Here is a 17,044-nt window from a genome sequence, read left to right as displayed (position 1 = left end):
TTTCATACTAAATTAAAAAGGAAGAAAAAAAACCCACGTAAAACTGATCACCGATGCGTTGCTATCTACATTATTAATCACAACACATTGGGTAAAAACACTGTGAACCTTTATTGACAGCAGCATGTATACTTTTGTATATATATCTGTGATTATTGTGAACATTTGCTGAAGCAGATTAAAAAAAGAGGTCTAGGTGTGAGTGCCTAGCATTCATAAAAACAAAACATTACACTAAAAACAACGTATAAAAACAAGTTCATAAACAAAAGGCCATTGCATTTGATTAGATAATGTAAAAAAAAAAGAAAAAAAAAAGAGGGAAACAGTTAAGATAATCCTTCATTTACCAGGCACTTAATGAGTACTGGTGACCAGCCGTCACTCTTTTGACCTCCTGTGTACTTTGTGTTAGCGTATTCAGCCGGTTACCAGACTGAACGCCCGCTGAGATGGACCGTGAGAATGAATACATAGCATCAGAGAAGTACCTTTCTGTTATAAACATAGTTAAAAAAAGACAGGACCTTCATCATAAATAAACAGGCACCTGCATGTCCTACTACACAACATGATAGAGATAAAGAGAGATATTGTTTTAAGTGAAGTTAGTGCATGGCTTCTACATTATGTACACATTGCCTGGTGTGATGGTCCACTTTGCAGCATTGCACAAAAACAACTGGACCTGGAGGAAAACTGTGATTGGACCTCTGGAGAAAATGATGTCGCAGGTTAAACACACAGTGATAGGCTGCATGCCTGCAACATGATTAATGTGGTATAACGGGTGTTTCTTACCCAATAGGTCTGTGTTACCAATAAGCACCTCAAAGTTAATACAAGAACAGAACACACTCGTAAAAACGTACAAAGCCCACACTGGCACAATCTCATCTATTCAATATATTCCTTGGCTGTTATCTTTTTTTTTTTTTTTTCCTGAAGTGTTACCATAACACGGATTACTTTTTCCACAAGTTTTCCTCGCGTCGCAAATCACGAGCGTGACAAGACGACGAACCTTCATGCAAACCCTATTCCACTTCTTCTTTGAACGTACACTGTAGCGCGGGAACAGTTCGGTGGCGCACACACACACACACACACACACACACACTTTGGAGGATCGTCAACTCCAGGATCAGGGTGGTGGACTCAGGATGCAGCTGGATTTTCAAGCAGACCAGTTGAAACGATCTCGTTCAACACACTCCGAAGTGGTTGAAGCTTCGATGCTCCATTGATACGTCCCACTTTCCCTTCAATATTCTTTCAGACATGACAGAGCAGTGAGCCTAAATTTCAGTTTTTTTTCCTAAATGTCCAACCAATATTTTCTATTGATCTGAGCCAGTGAGAGCACTGTACCTTACTACAAAGCAGTCGGAGGTCTGGGTGAGTGTGTGTGTGTGTGTGTGGAGGCGCAGAGGCACTGAGGTTGTGAGGCTCCGTGAAACAAAGCGTCTCAGGGTCAGAGCGGCCGCAGACGGGCAGGCAGGGTCACAGTGGAACCACAGACGGGGAACCCCAAGGGGAGCGTCATCCACGCTGCGGTTAAGGCAAACGTAAACTCCTGGCACTGCTCACGAGAAGCCGTTCACACACAAACGTGAGTGCGTTTCCACTGATATACCAAAGAAGTCTTATCCACACACCCACTGCTTGAAATGCATATAAAAAAAGTGTTTCCTCCTCCTCAACCCTCTTCCCTGAAATGTTTGAGACTAATAATCCAGCACTCCTGTCTTTAGTTTTTGGGGGAAGGGGGGGTTGGTCAAAGTTCCCCTCTGATGTGGGCGTCTCAGACTTTGCTGTCAGAGGGCACCTCTCCCAGGGCGTGGACGATTTCGGTGAAGGAGGGGCGCTCTTTGAGGCTTAGCGCCCAGCAGCGGGCCATGAGCTTGTAGATTTTGGAGGGGCATCCGTCTGGAACGGGCAGCTTCAGCTTCCCGGTCTGCAGAGCTAGAGGGGCGGAGGAGCAGCAGAGAGAGGGAGGTTAAACCAAATCAGAAATATGGACACATTTTATGTTTTGAGATTGCAACATTGAAAGGATATTTGATAGGGCTGTCAAAGTTAATGCAAATTCGCTTTAACGCCACTAATTTGTTTAACACATTAACGCAACTTGTGATTTTTTTAGGTTGTAGTGGACTCAGTTTTAAAGCTAGAGTGAAGATACTGGCATCATGTGAAACTAAAAAACCTAAGGAATCCATTGGTAACAACGATGTCATACTTGCTTGTCACGAAGTGGCTAAATAACACTCCAAAGTTATGCAAAATTTTGGCGAGGAAAAACTGTCATGGCCATTTTCAAAGGGATCCCTGCAGCTGTTGTTGTGTTTGAGTTTGCCATGTTATGATTTGAGCAAATTTTTTTGATGCTAAATGCAGTACCTGTGAGGGTTTCTGGACAATATCTGTTTTGCGTTGTTAACTGATCTCCAAAAATAAATACATACATTTGCTTAAAGCAAGCATATTTGCCCACTCCCATGTTGATGAGTGTTAAATACTTGATAAATCTCCCTTTAAGGTACATTTTGAACAGATAAAAAATGTGCGATTAAATATTTCAATCGACTGACAGCCCTAATATTTAATATTTATTTATCTTTATTTATTCCATCTTTCACTATCACCAATAGGGGCTTCTTTCCTCTTGTCACCATGTGTGTGCTGAATCAGAACCCGGACTAAAAATAAGCCGGTAATGCATCATACTGACCTTCCAGCGCCTCATCATCGCTCAGTTTGGTATATGGCATTTCACCGTGACTGAACACTTCCCACATCAACACTCCGAAGGCCCACACGTCAGACTTGGTGGAGAAGTCGTCTTCAAACACAGACTCTGATGGGAGCCAGCGCAGCGGGATCCATGCCTGTCTGTAGTGGTAGTACTCACTGCATACATGTACACAAGAGAAAAGACGAGGAGGTGGAAACACAACTCCTAATTAGCCAGATGAACAGAGAATCTTTACTCATGCCATTTATTGTAGAATATTATGAAATGAAGTTCCTTTTCTAACAGACCTGTTGTAGACGTCCTTGCTGAGGCTGAGCGATGACACTTTAACACGCCTCTGACTGTTGATCAGGCAGTTTCGGGCGGCTAGGTCTTTGTGAACGAAGCGGTGATTGGACAGATGCTCCATCCCACGAGCCACCTGGGCACAGATGGAAACCTGAAGGGAAAGAGAAAAATACATAAAAACTGTCAGGTAAATTGACGTGAAGTGACTTTGAGAATACATCAACAAGCAACAAGTATTACCAAGGTTTCCCTTAGTTGCATCTGTTAGGAATAGATTGACCTTATGGAAAAAAGTCTCCACTGACCAAGAAATGATACGTGTATTTCGACACTTACTTTGGTCTTGGTGCTGATAGGCTGAGATTTGACCTTGTCATCTTTGCTTTTGGAAATTCTCAGGAACTGCTTTAGGTCTCCCTGTTGTGATAAAAGCAAAAAAAGAGAGCATTATACCAGGCAACAAATTCAAATCCTTCTGTGTGTGTGTTTCTATTTCTGTGTGCTTACCAGGTCGTAGTACTCTAGGATGGTGTAGTGGGGCTCGGCCTCCCTACACAGGCCCAACAGGCGGACGACGTTGGGGTGGCTGAGCTTGGCGAACATTTCGGCTTCGCGGCGGAAGTCGAGCTGGAGCTGCTCGTCTCTGGTCTGCAGGCTCTTCACCAACACCACCGTCTCCTCCTCGCTCTCCTCGATACCCTTCGCTTTGCACAGCAGCACCTCGCCGAACTCCCCTTTGCCTGAATAAACATTCACCACAGAGCAAACGTCAGAGCTCAAAAATCAACAACGCATATGTTGATTTATTAGTTGAAATGCTGTATCTTTAAGATCAGGTGACTTCCTATGAAATCAGAGCATTCTCAGTTATATAAAGACAAGAGAGATGTGTATAAATCAGTCTACCTAAAGTCGTGATGGTTTGTAGGTTTGCTCGGGCAAAGTGGAGCTTATCGTTGTTGACATGGCTGTGGCGTTTCTCGGTTGTTGCTATGGTACCCATGTTGGTGAGTGCCACCTCTTCCTGGATCTCAGCGGTGGTGTGGCCATTTTGTTGAACGGCCCCTCCTGACAAACACAACACACATCCCACAGGGTCAAAGGTCATAGACATAGTGCAAATCACACTGGGCAGTAAAGGGCACTGTAAATGTGATCCGAGTCCAAATAGAGTGAATCGTATTAATCATTGTCTTGTTGCTCTGCTCAGCCAAATCTAAGATAAATATCAGAGAGGATGGTTAACGAAGAACACATTGGCATGAAATGTGGAGCAAAGAGACTGAATTATGAATGACAGAGTAACGATGAGTAACGGATGTTGTACGAGGAAACAAACATCATGCTCCTGCTCGTACTTTGAGATCCTCGGGCAGGGGTCTTTTATCTGATGCAGTCTTCAGCTGAAGACTAAAGGGGGACAGAGCTTTTATGATAAGACCGCCAAAGCTCTGGAGAACCTCGCTCGAGGAAATAAGGCAGACTGAATTTTTTAAATCTAATCTCAAAATGTACATTTATCGCACTGCCTTCCCTGATTCCACCTGATTCTAGTTTTTATTCGTTTTTTTTTTTTTAAATAATATTTTATTTTTTTCAGTACTCTTATTTTGTTATTGCTGTTTTTTTATTTGTTTTATGGGAATAACTTTGTAACTCTGTTTAGATAAGTGCTATATAAATAAAGATTATTATTATTATTATCATAGTATGCTATTTTTGCAGTTAGTCGTTCTGCTGTTGAATCAAACTGACATAGAGGTGTCACTACTGATCAAATTTCATAGAGACAAAGCTAAATGTTTTTTCAAAAATGTAATATTTCTTGTGTTCTGAGTTGTTCCAAAAACTGTTTCACCATCATCCACAATTAAGTTTTATTTTCCAGCTTTGAGCAGATGCTCCATTTCCCTGTACACATCAACTCCCTCAGAAATAACGTTTTTTTGTATGCATATTGACTGTTTTGAGTATGCTTAACTGTGTCACTTTTCCAGTGTAAACATATTACACAAGTAATTACACACGTCTCATCAAATTGATCTGAACTTGTGCTAGTTTACATTTTAACGGCAATAACTACGATGAACACAAGATGGCGGCAAATATCCAAAACCTTTCAAACAACACTGAGGAACATGAGGATGAGGGAATATCAAGTACTCTCATAACTTCCTGACTGATGTTACAACCACCTGACCACAAATTCATAAACATTGTTCTCCACCAGACATTCATACCGTTGAGACACTCCATCTCCGGCTCCTCTCCGTCCTGGCCTTTCTGCAGCCTTTTGGAGTTGCGTCTCTTTTTGCAGTAGAACATGAGTCCGAGCACGACGATGATGTAAGCCACGGCCGCTCCCACTGACAGACCGATGGTTTGGATCATCTTGTAGGGAGCCTTGTCCATGTCTTCTTCATCCAAGTGATGCACTGGTTTTTCTGTTGGGCACAGGCAGCAATTATGGTCAACTAAAAAATGCTCTGAAACAGTAAACATCCAAGTCTTTAATCAAAATCACATATTGTGTTACATCTTTCAGCACATGCTGTTGTTTTAGGGTCAGTTTTTGCATCATAAAGGGTAAACACATTTCATTTTTTTCCAAGAATAGACTTTTGAAAAGAGTTGTAAGATTGAAAAAAGATGCAAATATGCAGATCACTTTGAATCAGATGTGGTTTATAGTTTAATAAATCCACTACAGTTATGATGTGCAAAGTAAAACCCATGCAACAACTGTCACACAAGTACCCTAGTAAGCCCTTATCTGTTACAGATTAAATGTACTTACACTGAATTTGAACAACCATAATACTAATTCAAAACATACGGTCATGTCATTCAACAAGTCATTTTTCTGTTACCAGTCTGGTTTTGTTGGGCAGTGCTGTCACGCTGACACTGACAAGCTACAGCGAACATCTTAAAGTCAACTGTCTCCGACTTTGAACTAATCCGTACGACCATCCTGCTCCTTTGGTAGATAATGAGTTGATATGAGACACTAATGCGAGTGTGTGACTGTAATTTTCAGCTTCAGTCAGCACACAAGGAGTGTGAAGCGTTATTAGATCTAACGTCTGCCCAATCCCGTCACCTCAGTGACAGCCGTGGCGTCAGAGATGCGGCTGTTATTAACCTGTCGAGATGGATGACAGGCAGAGGGTGAAGCTTTAATTAACGCCTTCATCCCTTTACTTGTGATCGTGGCTCACGCCCCCATGTGTGCACCTTTGTTCCCCATAAAGGAAGCCTGTGTATGTATATATATATGTGTGTGTTGAACTCACCCACTACATACAGCTGAGCCCCACGGTCTTCGATACTGCAGCTGTTTCCGGCCACACATGTGTATCTGCCCGTGTCATCTGTAGTAACATCTAATATCACCAAGGAGCCATTGGGCATCTTCTGGAACCTGGAAGAAAGACGGGACGGTAGAGATGAAGGTGGAGGTCTTTCACAACAACGTCCACTACGCATACACAGTTCAGTTTCAATTTATTCACAACACAGTTAAGATACAAGGACATCATCATCATCATCATCATAATGGAGATATGTGAAATGGGAAACCTTGATAAGCTATCTGAAGCTTGAAAATAGGGGCACAGACACTAAGCATGTAGTAAACATAATTTAAATACTAACACGTCTAGATTTGAAAAAAGAGCCTAAAAACTAACCAACCTAACGTAACTACTAAATGGTCCCAAAACATTTATTCCATCAATCTACAGCAGTGATTAAATAGGTACTGGGTCTCATACAAGAACATTTTCGTAATGTTATCCTCAATCTCTCTTTATTTACTTGTGTGAGGTACGAATGTCTTGAGTTGTATTCAGCAAACCCTCTCAAACCCTACACTAACGTGTCATAAATTGCTCGTTTCACCCTGTTCATGATCAGGTGGCCATGTGTGAGATTTGATCATTTTAGCATCATCAACACCCTTAAAATTGTTACATAAAGCTGCCTGTTCTGCTCCGTTTTTTGGGCAATTTTCATTCACAAAAATGTTACTCAAGTGTAGAGCGGACACCTTTGCACCGCGGAAACAGAACACACTCAGCAGTGTCCATACTGGTATTAGAGTACTCGAAACTATTAGAAAATAATAGTATAGCTGTCAACGACGTGTCATCAAAGCAGCAGAAATAAAAGAGGGCATGGATTCACATGAAGTTAAATATTGAAAAACGTCAACAACGCAGGCAACGGAGCTGCCGGCCCCCGTCCACAGCAGTACATTACTTTCCTCCTATGCGGTAACTCCTGTCTGCTTCTCCAAACTGGGGGCCGTCATCTACTATAAGTAATACACTGACTATGAATAAGTACCTCATACAACCTCACTTCAAAACACCTGAACTATCCCTTTAAAGGAAGTACAAGAAATTTAAGTTCTCTTAAATCACTCTTACGTGCCACTTCAGAACAAATCTGTTAGTAAGAGACATTTTTGCATGAGGCTCATTGTATTCAGGTGTGTAATACTACATTAGCACAAGTTAAATCTATAATTAATGTACAGACATGCAACCGATCCTGTTTGGAACTTGTATTCACAAACTGTAATCCTACTACGTGATGGATGAGCGGTCTAAAAGACAGATCAAAAAGTGTCTCATTTACCTCCTGTTCTTACTGATGTCCAGCGTCTTGTCTTTGACCATCCAGTGGATGTGAGGCTCGGGGTCGCCGGTGGCCTGACAGTGCAGGATGGCTGTGTGACCTTGGTACACCGTCGTATTCTCCGGGTCCACCTTAAAGCGAATGTACACTACATGTGCACAAACACATGCACGCGCTCATTAATACAACACCACAACTGGGCCGTAACATTTCCTTTACAGACTGCGGTGACTGTGGTTAACGTCTCAGTTACACTCTACAACCCAAAAGCAATTCATTAGTGGGGCCATAAAAAGGCCAGCAAGTGCACAATAAAGGCTGCAGTGTTGGCCACTTGATGAGAATGATCAATGACTCAGATGTACTGAGACCACAAGTCATTTCAATGTGGGACTTATGACTAATATGGCGGCGTGGCCTCTTTCATTCATAATTCCCAGCTTTCAGGATGATGAGTGAGCGGTTTACCGGCCACTATGAAGGTCACCAGGGCTCTGATCTCCCCCTGGAGGCTGTTGGAGGCGATGCATGTGTAGTTGCCGGCGTCGCTGCGGGTGACTTTGGAGAAGTGGAGCTTGCCGTTCCTCTGCTCCACCCGGGGCGGCAGCTCTCCTCCGTCTGCAGGGGGAGACAAAGAGACACACAGGGACACGATGGGGGTGAGGAGGGCTGAGTCTGGTGCTGCATGTGGGATTTAAGTGGTTAAATCGACTCCATCATAGCAAACGCAGATGAATGGGGGAAATGATCCATGATGATGAACCTTCCTCGCACGCTGTTTATTACAGATTCTGTGCATGATTCTTGTGGAAACAACATTTATCATCATAAGCATAAGGGTGTTTCTGCAACTACGGGCATTTTTAATCAGCAATTACATTTTGGATTTATGTTCAAATTTGCATTGCGATGGTTGGTAAATATATATACAGTGTTATTATCCATCTTGACATAAAAAATAATTACTAAATTATTTGATTTAATAAAATTTATTAAGCATTTTTCTTTATGTCCCACAACTGTGGTCTCAACGAGACCCATAAAATGAGCTAATTCAATTGTAATATGACATTATTTCAAATGTAATTGTTTCATAAACATATTTAGTAATTGTGTATTTTGAACTACATTTAAAAAATAACTTAACATTAGCGTCGAATTCATGTATAATAGATTCTAAGAGTCAAAGCTAACGTTTATTAGCAAAAATGTGATTTCCGCAACAGCTTTAGGTGTTGTGTTGTGGTAAGGACATTAGACATTAGAATTGCAATATCTGTCATAAAAACATTTTTTTAAAAATAGGGGATTTCATGATTTTCTCTACACCCTGAAAAATATAGACAGTAATCATAGATGTCTTCATACACAAACAAATATATAATATGTTGTGTTTTATATCAATATTTACAATGATGCAAAAAGCTTGATGAAAACTTATTTTTAATGTCTCAAAGATATAATAGATATTAAAAAAGCGAAATGTATAAAATTAAAGTTATTGTAATGTTGCGGTAAGGACATTTAGTAAGAACAAGTGATAAAAAACATAAAATATGTAATTTTGTGTACCTGTTTATATGTTTTACCTACTCTTGTGGTAAAAATTTAATTTCATAGAGGTTTTTCTTTTTTTAATTTGAGAGAGTCAAAAGTGACCGTAGTTGCAGAAACACCCACAAACAGAATGAGGGCTACTTTCCTTAAGAAAGGGTTAAACAGTCATTCCTTTTCTGACTAAAGCTATTGTGAGCTGAGGTTAAGTGAGCGGTGTACACACCTGCTTTGGTCCAGCGGATGGTCGGGCTCTCTCGGCCTTTAGCCGAGCACTGGATGGCGATCTTGTTATCCAGCTCCAGGCACTGAGAAGGCTGGGGGGTCGGGGTGAACTTCAGCTTCTCTGAAACACAAGTCAAACCACCAAACACTCATTATGCATGTGGTAAACACAGAAGCAGGGCGGCACACATGCCAAAGCCTCTTTTGTGCATCTCACACTGCAGATGAAATGACACTAAGCTGACTGAAATCAAGTTCAGACACATTCAGGGAAATGTGGATACATGCACACGTATAAAAAGTCTATCAGAGGATGAGATCATATAAACGGAGGGATTGGCCAGACAAAACAGCGACATGTCAGGCCATCTATCACAGTAATCCTATAGCAGCAGAGCTACGCTTTAACATGGAGATAATGTGTTCAAATGGAGGCTAGAATAAAGCATGAGTCATAGTTTACACCTCTGTGGGTGTCCTGCAGGACGCCCAGAGACACAACATGGACTCTTATTTTAGGAAACCCACACATTCACAAGCCCACAGGCATGACCACATTTGTTTTATATTTAATAACATTGTATTACTCATTATACCCAGGATATGATTTCACTCATTACACATCATCTTCCAGTCAGTCTGGGGAATAACGTCAAATATTTGCTCAAAGTATAATCTACTGTTTATATTAGATATAACTGAGTGATTCCATCGCAGCTTACCGAGCACAATGACTCTAGCTTGCCCGGAAAGTCTGCCGCCTACAGTCTTGGTTTCACAGCCGTACATCTGTCCGTCGTACACCTCCACGTTGTTGATCCTGAGCGTGCCGTTAGGGAACAGCTTAAAACGAGGGTCCTAGAAAAAGAAAGTTCAAATTTCCATCTCATAGATGTCGATAGAATGCATGTCAGAAAAAGACACAATAACACTAATTAGGGCTGACCCGAATGCTTCGAAGCTTCGACTGTTGCCATGATAATCGACCTCCAAATTAGTATTCGAATGCTTCGTTTTTTTTGTTTGTTTTTTTATATATAAGTATGTAATAATAATGTATAAATCCCAAAATAGTCCATGAAATAAGGAATAAACAATTTATAATTCATTATTCATATTCAACGTTAATTATTATTAGTTATTCTTAGACGGACATCGATGTTTTTTGTGTGTAGAGGTGCGTGTGTGGACAGTAGTGAGGCAGCGGCACTGAAACGGGGGAGATGGAGACAGACAGAAGAACATGTCAGTCTGCCGCGCTGCACTGCGAAGCTTCAAATACCTTTGACTATTTCTTACCGAAGCTTTGAATCCCAAAAATGGTGTTCGAGACAGCCTTAATACTTATTAGAACGTGTTTACGTGTTATTGTGTTTGGTAACTGACCTCTGGTGTGACCATGATGTTGTTGCGGAGCCAGGTGACCTCAGGTTCAGGGTTGGCCTGAGCGTGACAGTGAAGATAACCGGGTTTTCCCTCCTCTAGGTGGCTGTCCTGAGGCCTCGTTACCCACACTGGAGCAGCTGTGGAGACACACACACACACACAGAAATGTGTTAAATAAGCACAGACATTTTACACATACCCATACAGTATACACATAATCGCTCTTCAGCTTCATGGCGGTCCATGAAGGAATACACTTGTTCATTCTTGTAGAGTTTTGTTGTTTCTACTCTTATACTATTTGTATATTCCTCTTATTTTATCATTTATTCATTAATTATTATACATAGAAACGTTGTAGGCACGTTGTTTATTTATTCATTATGTATTCTTATTTTTATTTCTCTATTTATGTGTACTTATAATAGTAATAATAACTATACATCAGATTTATATTGTGCTTTTCAAAGTTCTCAAAGATGCTTCACATACTGTAGAATAAATACTCTTACATTTTATTATATTATTCTGTTTTCCCCTCTGGGGATCAATAAAGGCTTATCTTTTATCTTTTTTTTTATCCCATTGGTTAGTCTAAACATAGACTCCATTAATCCCTGTGTATCTAGATGGTCCCAGTGTTCCCAGCATGCTGCTCACTATAAAGAACAAGACTGTAATATAAAAGAGTGCTTCGATTACCTATACTGTATGTTAGGGCTGTCTATTGGCAAGAATCTGGCGACACGATATGTATCATGATACAGGAGTTACGATTCAATATGTTGTGATATATTGCAATTTTTAAATCAAATTTTAAGGAAATTTGTCATAGTATATAAGAACACAACCATATGCATAAAATCTGACTTAAAAAAAAGTTCATAGCACTACTTTGAGAGGGCACATACACTGATATAGTGCATATCTGAATATGTAAATGAAATAGTATTGACTGAGTTAATCTTTGCATGTAAACTAGTCATTAAAAATCGATATACAGTGTTTTTGAGAATCAATACAGTATCACAAAACATAATGTGGCGATACTCGATATTTTCTTTTTTACACCCCTACTGTATGTTAGCCCTTATTGGCTTGCTTATGTTCTGTTTTAGTTTACAATCTACGGGGGAAAACCTATTTTCACTACTTTTGGGGTTGCTTTAAAAAAAACTAAAACTCATAAGGGGTCTCACAAGACACAGATTTAAAGAGAGTAGCCATAATTGAAGCAGCAAGGGTAAAGCTCCAAAAACACTGGATCCTACATTTCCCATAATGCATTGTGGAAGCATCTTTCAACAGATCTTCCATGCCTCATAAATGCCAACTTCTTTCAAACCCCACGCATCCTCTGTTAAAAAAATGTAAGTCTCAAACCCAAACTGAGGATTATTTTTTAAACTTTCTACAGCGTTATAAAACAGTTTCCCAGGAGTAGTTCTGCTTGTGACGGGTAAACCCAACTTAATGTGTCCCTGCGTATGACTCACTGGCCACGGTGAAGGTGACCTCCTGTGTCTTGCGTCCTGCTCTGTTCTGGGCCACGCAGGTGTAGGTGCCTGAGTCTCCTTCCTCTGTGGGACTGAAGACCAGATCCAGGCCGTCCTGGTACACTCTGCCCTCCGTGGGCACCCGCTGACCTTCTCTCTCCCACCAGACCTCGGGCTCGGGCCGGCCGCGTGGGGGGCGACAGGCCACCCGCTGCAGGGTGTCCGATGTGAAAACCTTCGACATCTTGGGCACCATGTCGTCGATCTCTGTGGTGGAAAGCAGAGTGTGAGAACATTTTCAGCATGAAGTAGCAAAGCTGAATTAATTGATTTCCATTTACACGCTGATAATCATCAATCTGCCTTCAAAGCCAGTGAAGCATTTTGGATTTCATAAGCACGCTTAATTTCAACGCTCGTTTCTGTTAGCAGATTTCCTCTGTTGTTGGGAAAAGTCCTCTGATTCGTAGCGGCGGTCACATTAATTAGAGAACAAAGAGCACAGTAGGCGAACAGAGTATATAGGTTGTATGGGAATTAACTAGAGCCTGTGTGAGGTGGGTCATATCAAAACTGGCAGCCCCTATACAGAAAGTGGAACGTGATCTGTGGTCTCACAAGACCTCCCACTACTGTGTGGTTTACTACTGTGCGTCCCAAATGGAAGTCATTAATACTTTATTGGCCGACAACGCTCTGAAAGCTGGTCAGTGGCTGCGACCTTCTACAAGTCTAGAGATCTAAATCAATTAATGAGAACAGAAGAAAACACACATTTCTTAGCGGATGAAAGGGAAGTCGAGCTGGGGAGAAGGGAGGGGTGGGAATGAATGAGGTGGAGCTACGATGGAGTGACTGTTTAAACTTGTCCCTAAATACTGGATTCTACTGTGACACAATCCCCTATAATGCCCGTGGGGATTACCATCAGATTAAGTGAATTAAGGTATTTAAATGGAGCTGTGGTTCACTGGGTTAAAACTGCAGATACAGTCGTACCTCGTTAATCCAAAACCCTTGAGGGGGGTGGGGGGCGGCTGATGGAGGAGAATAAAGTGGTCGGGACTCTGAAACGCATAGAAATTCCAGCCCTAAGCTTAAACAAAATATTTGACTTGCATGCACTTGCATTTCAAAATGCTGGCTGATTAGTAAAATGAGACGATACTACAGCTTGTTCCTGCTTTTAAGCTCAAGCAGCCACTTAAAACGTTTTCTCTTTGGAGTCGGGGTTAGGCAGGAAAAGAGCAGGCGCTGTTATGAGCAATATTGAAACAACTTTGATGTGTCAGGACTTGTTTATGACACTGTTTTCTCTGCATGTATGACAACCTAAGCTTTATGCACAACCACACCTTTATATATGTGTTATAGTTCTGATGTTTTGTTTTCATTTTAAAATGTGGTTTAACACACCTCCCCATTTGGAAGTAGTCATTTATTACCAGTAAACTTCTAGTGATGTTGGATGAAAATCACAGGGGCAGGTCTAATGACCTTTCACAAGCTCATAATTACACTGCTCGTTAACCAGTTTGAGTCATACTGGTATCTAGTGTTGCTTGTTCAGCCAGGTGCTGTTACGCTTTGAGGAAGGCTTGTTGAGCTAAACAAGTTTGGCAAACAGCTGGACTGTTGGGAGGAAATAATATGGAGAGGAAGCAGGAAAATACTCCATCGCCATGCGCGTGTGTGTTTGTAGTGGATACAGCTGGGCCGGATGTCAATAAGGGAATGTGATTATCATTGGAAGGATCTGGCTGTAAGTGAAAGAGCCAGAAGAAGAAGAAGAAGGGAGGGGAGAGCAGAATGGGATAAATATGTAACCCAGATGCCCCTCTCGCTCTCAGATTACAGAATCACAGGTGTTTATCCCTCACCAGTTCAACAACTGCAAATATGTGTGTGTGTGTGTGTGTGTGTGTGTGTGTGTGTGTGTGTGTACCAGCTATGAGGAGGGAGGCCTCCAGGGCAACATGGGATCCGCTGACGCCGCGGCCAACACACTTGTAGGTCCCAGTGTTCCTGGGCTTCACCTGGGTGATCAGCACTGTGCCGTTGGATAACAGGATCACACTGTGGAGAAGAAACAAATCAAACAGATTACACTTTCATTCATACTGTCTCACCATCACTGACCAACAAACACTGGGGCCTCATGCAGCAACATTCTCTTAAATTTCTATTATATTTTCTCTTAATTTTCTGTTAAGAGAAAAAAAGAAACGTCAACTCCAGATGCACCAAACGTACTTAATCATCCAAATCTGCTCTTACCAGGTCAATAATAAATACTATTTGATCATAAATTGGAGGCGTGTGGCCGATGTTTATTATTAGCATAGACAACACCCCCCAAACACTATATAAGGGCAGGTATTGTGCTCTGTGGAAATACTCGGTACATGCTGCCCCCAAAATAAGGCTGGTAGAAGAAGAAGAAGAACTTGGATCAATAGCATGCGGAGGGATTGGGCTGCATTATGCATTGAAACAGACATAGGCCTATAATACTAATATTACTGGTACTGTTAAATAAACATAGTTAAAGTAAACAAGTGATTTTCCAGAGCGTCAGTACTGGTGTTACAGGAAAATCCAATAGCATCTAAGAGCAGCATGTAAGCCATTCAGAAGCTGTCCTTACTCTATTACTCTAAAACATAGAATAATCTAAATTTGATCATATGATATTTTGTTTTTGATGTCCTCAAATTTAAAACTTGGACAAAAAATTTGTGGACTGTGAAAACAAGATGCTTTTTTCATATCTTGGTAAAATGTTCTCTTACCAAAGAGAAGAGCAAAAATAAGAAAACATTGGTGAATCCCAGAAGTCTGGGTACTAACAAAATAACAAATTGTATTCATGTTCGTACATTGCTTCCTGCATGAGGCCCCACGGTGTCACCCTTCATTTGTACATGAAAGCACATCAACAGCAGCACATGTCACAGAAATGCTCTCTGCACACTTGCAACTCCCACCCCCAGATCTCGCTCGGATAGCATCTGAAAATAATTCTTACTAGCATTACTTTTGGCCCGCTGAGAGCGCCAGATGGAGATGCTCTGCCGCACAGCACAATACGAGCGCCACAAATAAAAAGACTATTTTAGCACAGGCCTACTTTTTATGTACTTGGCATGTTACCTGACACTATCTGAATTGCCCTGATTCACTAAACACAAGCCATCTGCAGCCCCAAATAGGTTACAGTAAATGCTAAGAATGTGTCCAACAGAAACCAAATGAAAGCGTCCTACATAGTGAGTTAATTTAAAAAAAGTCTTGTGCTTTTTAAAGAGCAGGACTGACGGCCGGCCTCTGGCAGGCTGAAGGGAGTATCAGTGCCAGTGATGGACGGGATGAGATGTAATTAAAGGCTGACCTTAAGCCAGCTTCAGGGCTGACAGATAAGGAGCCGCACATCCCACGCAGCACAGAGAAGAGCTCCACAGATGGGACAACTCGACAGCTCATCACGGCTATACGACAAAGTTATTGTAAAGCTCGTGGGAGAAGTGAATATGTAAAGCAGAGAGGAACAAGTAAAGGTGCTGCTGGATGCATTTAGGATGCTGCTTTATTCCAGAGAAGAGTTTTTTCCATCATCCAGGACTGATCTGGTTCTGCACCGGATTCCCTCAGGGGGGGGGATATTTCTGTGTCATCTCTTCTTCTCTGTTCAATAGCGGGAGGGAAATGAGCTTTGGGAGCTTGTGTGTGTTTCCAGCCCCGAGATGGAGCAATACTTTACTCTGAGGAAACTCTAAAATAACCACAAAACAAAATGAACAAAGGCAGAGTCTTCTTTTTAAGGCAATCATCTTTGTAGCTACATGTGCAGAAAGAATTGGTACGGTTTCACATTTTTCCCCTCCAGAGTTGGTTTGACCCCACGGGGCAGAATTCTTTCTGTCTGCAAAAACAGCCTTGAGCTTACGCTGGTGTGTTTTTTCTTAGTTTCACACATGTGAAAAAACAATCAAATATTCACGCATAATCTAGAAGGGGGAGTTGTCTAAACAGTGCAGGTGCGAAACAGATGATTATCTCCTGCAGAGCGCTGCATTCCTCTGGCATTATCGTCGGCCCAGATCAATAAACACAAACACAGAGGCTGCCTTGGAACACGTCAACCACGAAGACGCCAGGTTTTTAATGAAACACTCTGTGTGTGTGTTTATGTTCACGCTTATTACCCATCCATCTGTAATCCCGGTGCTGAGTCATCACTGCCTAGGTGACCAAACCCGCCTCCGACAAGCTCATTACACAAGTGACTAACTATTGATGTTGAAGTCCTTCTCTTCCCTCGCTCACTGAACACAATAATCACTTCAAAAATCGAAAAACCAGGCTCTCCATGTGGAGCAGCTTGCCTACAAAGCGTCTATGTTTAAGCATGAGGTGCTATGAACCCTGAGGGAATACTTGGCACTTGGTATAGAAATTGGTTATTATCTTGTGTTTATAGGGGACATGCTTTTCCATTTCCGCTCAGTGTGTGAACACCAGAGAGCTGCAAAGTCCCTTATGATAGGCTTGAGAGAAAGGCTGTGTTCAAGTGATGTATAGTAGACTGCAGAGAAACTTTACTCTGTTCCAGTAATAATATTCCTTAATGTGCAATACATTTTGTAATGGCACACAGAGAGCCGAGAGCCCATCGCAAGGGGTTTCTGCCTCA

General features: G+C 41.6%; 1 protein-coding gene across 1 annotated transcript in view; it reads right to left on the bottom strand.

Moving 5' to 3' along the window:
* Positions 1 to 92: 92 nt before the first annotated feature.
* ptk7b (protein tyrosine kinase 7b) overlaps positions 93 to 17,044 on the bottom strand; it is a 90,099-nt gene continuing 73,147 nt past the window's right edge. Inside the window, exons 6-20 of the mRNA XM_074646668.1 lie at positions 14,297 to 14,427; positions 12,352 to 12,618; positions 10,856 to 10,992; positions 10,192 to 10,327; positions 9,471 to 9,590; positions 8,159 to 8,308; positions 7,691 to 7,838; positions 6,343 to 6,470; positions 5,287 to 5,490; positions 3,953 to 4,114; positions 3,554 to 3,786; positions 3,383 to 3,463; positions 3,046 to 3,197; positions 2,735 to 2,913; positions 93 to 1,965 (exon numbers count right to left, since the gene is read on the bottom strand). Of these exons, the coding sequence (XP_074502769.1) occupies positions 1,805 to 1,965; positions 2,735 to 2,913; positions 3,046 to 3,197; positions 3,383 to 3,463; positions 3,554 to 3,786; positions 3,953 to 4,114; positions 5,287 to 5,490; positions 6,343 to 6,470; positions 7,691 to 7,838; positions 8,159 to 8,308; positions 9,471 to 9,590; positions 10,192 to 10,327; positions 10,856 to 10,992; positions 12,352 to 12,618; positions 14,297 to 14,427 (2,389 nt within the window). The 3' untranslated portion in view covers positions 93 to 1,804. The remainder of the gene's footprint in view (positions 1,966 to 2,734; positions 2,914 to 3,045; positions 3,198 to 3,382; positions 3,464 to 3,553; positions 3,787 to 3,952; positions 4,115 to 5,286; positions 5,491 to 6,342; positions 6,471 to 7,690; positions 7,839 to 8,158; positions 8,309 to 9,470; positions 9,591 to 10,191; positions 10,328 to 10,855; positions 10,993 to 12,351; positions 12,619 to 14,296; positions 14,428 to 17,044) is intronic.

The sequence above is a fragment of the Sebastes fasciatus genome, chromosome 9, assembly GCF_043250625.1.
Source record: "Sebastes fasciatus isolate fSebFas1 chromosome 9, fSebFas1.pri, whole genome shotgun sequence".
NCBI classification, from domain to species: domain Eukaryota; kingdom Metazoa; phylum Chordata; class Actinopteri; order Perciformes; family Sebastidae; genus Sebastes; species Sebastes fasciatus.
Note: the sequence above shows the minus strand (reverse complement) of the source record. Positions and strands in the feature narration are given on the sequence as shown.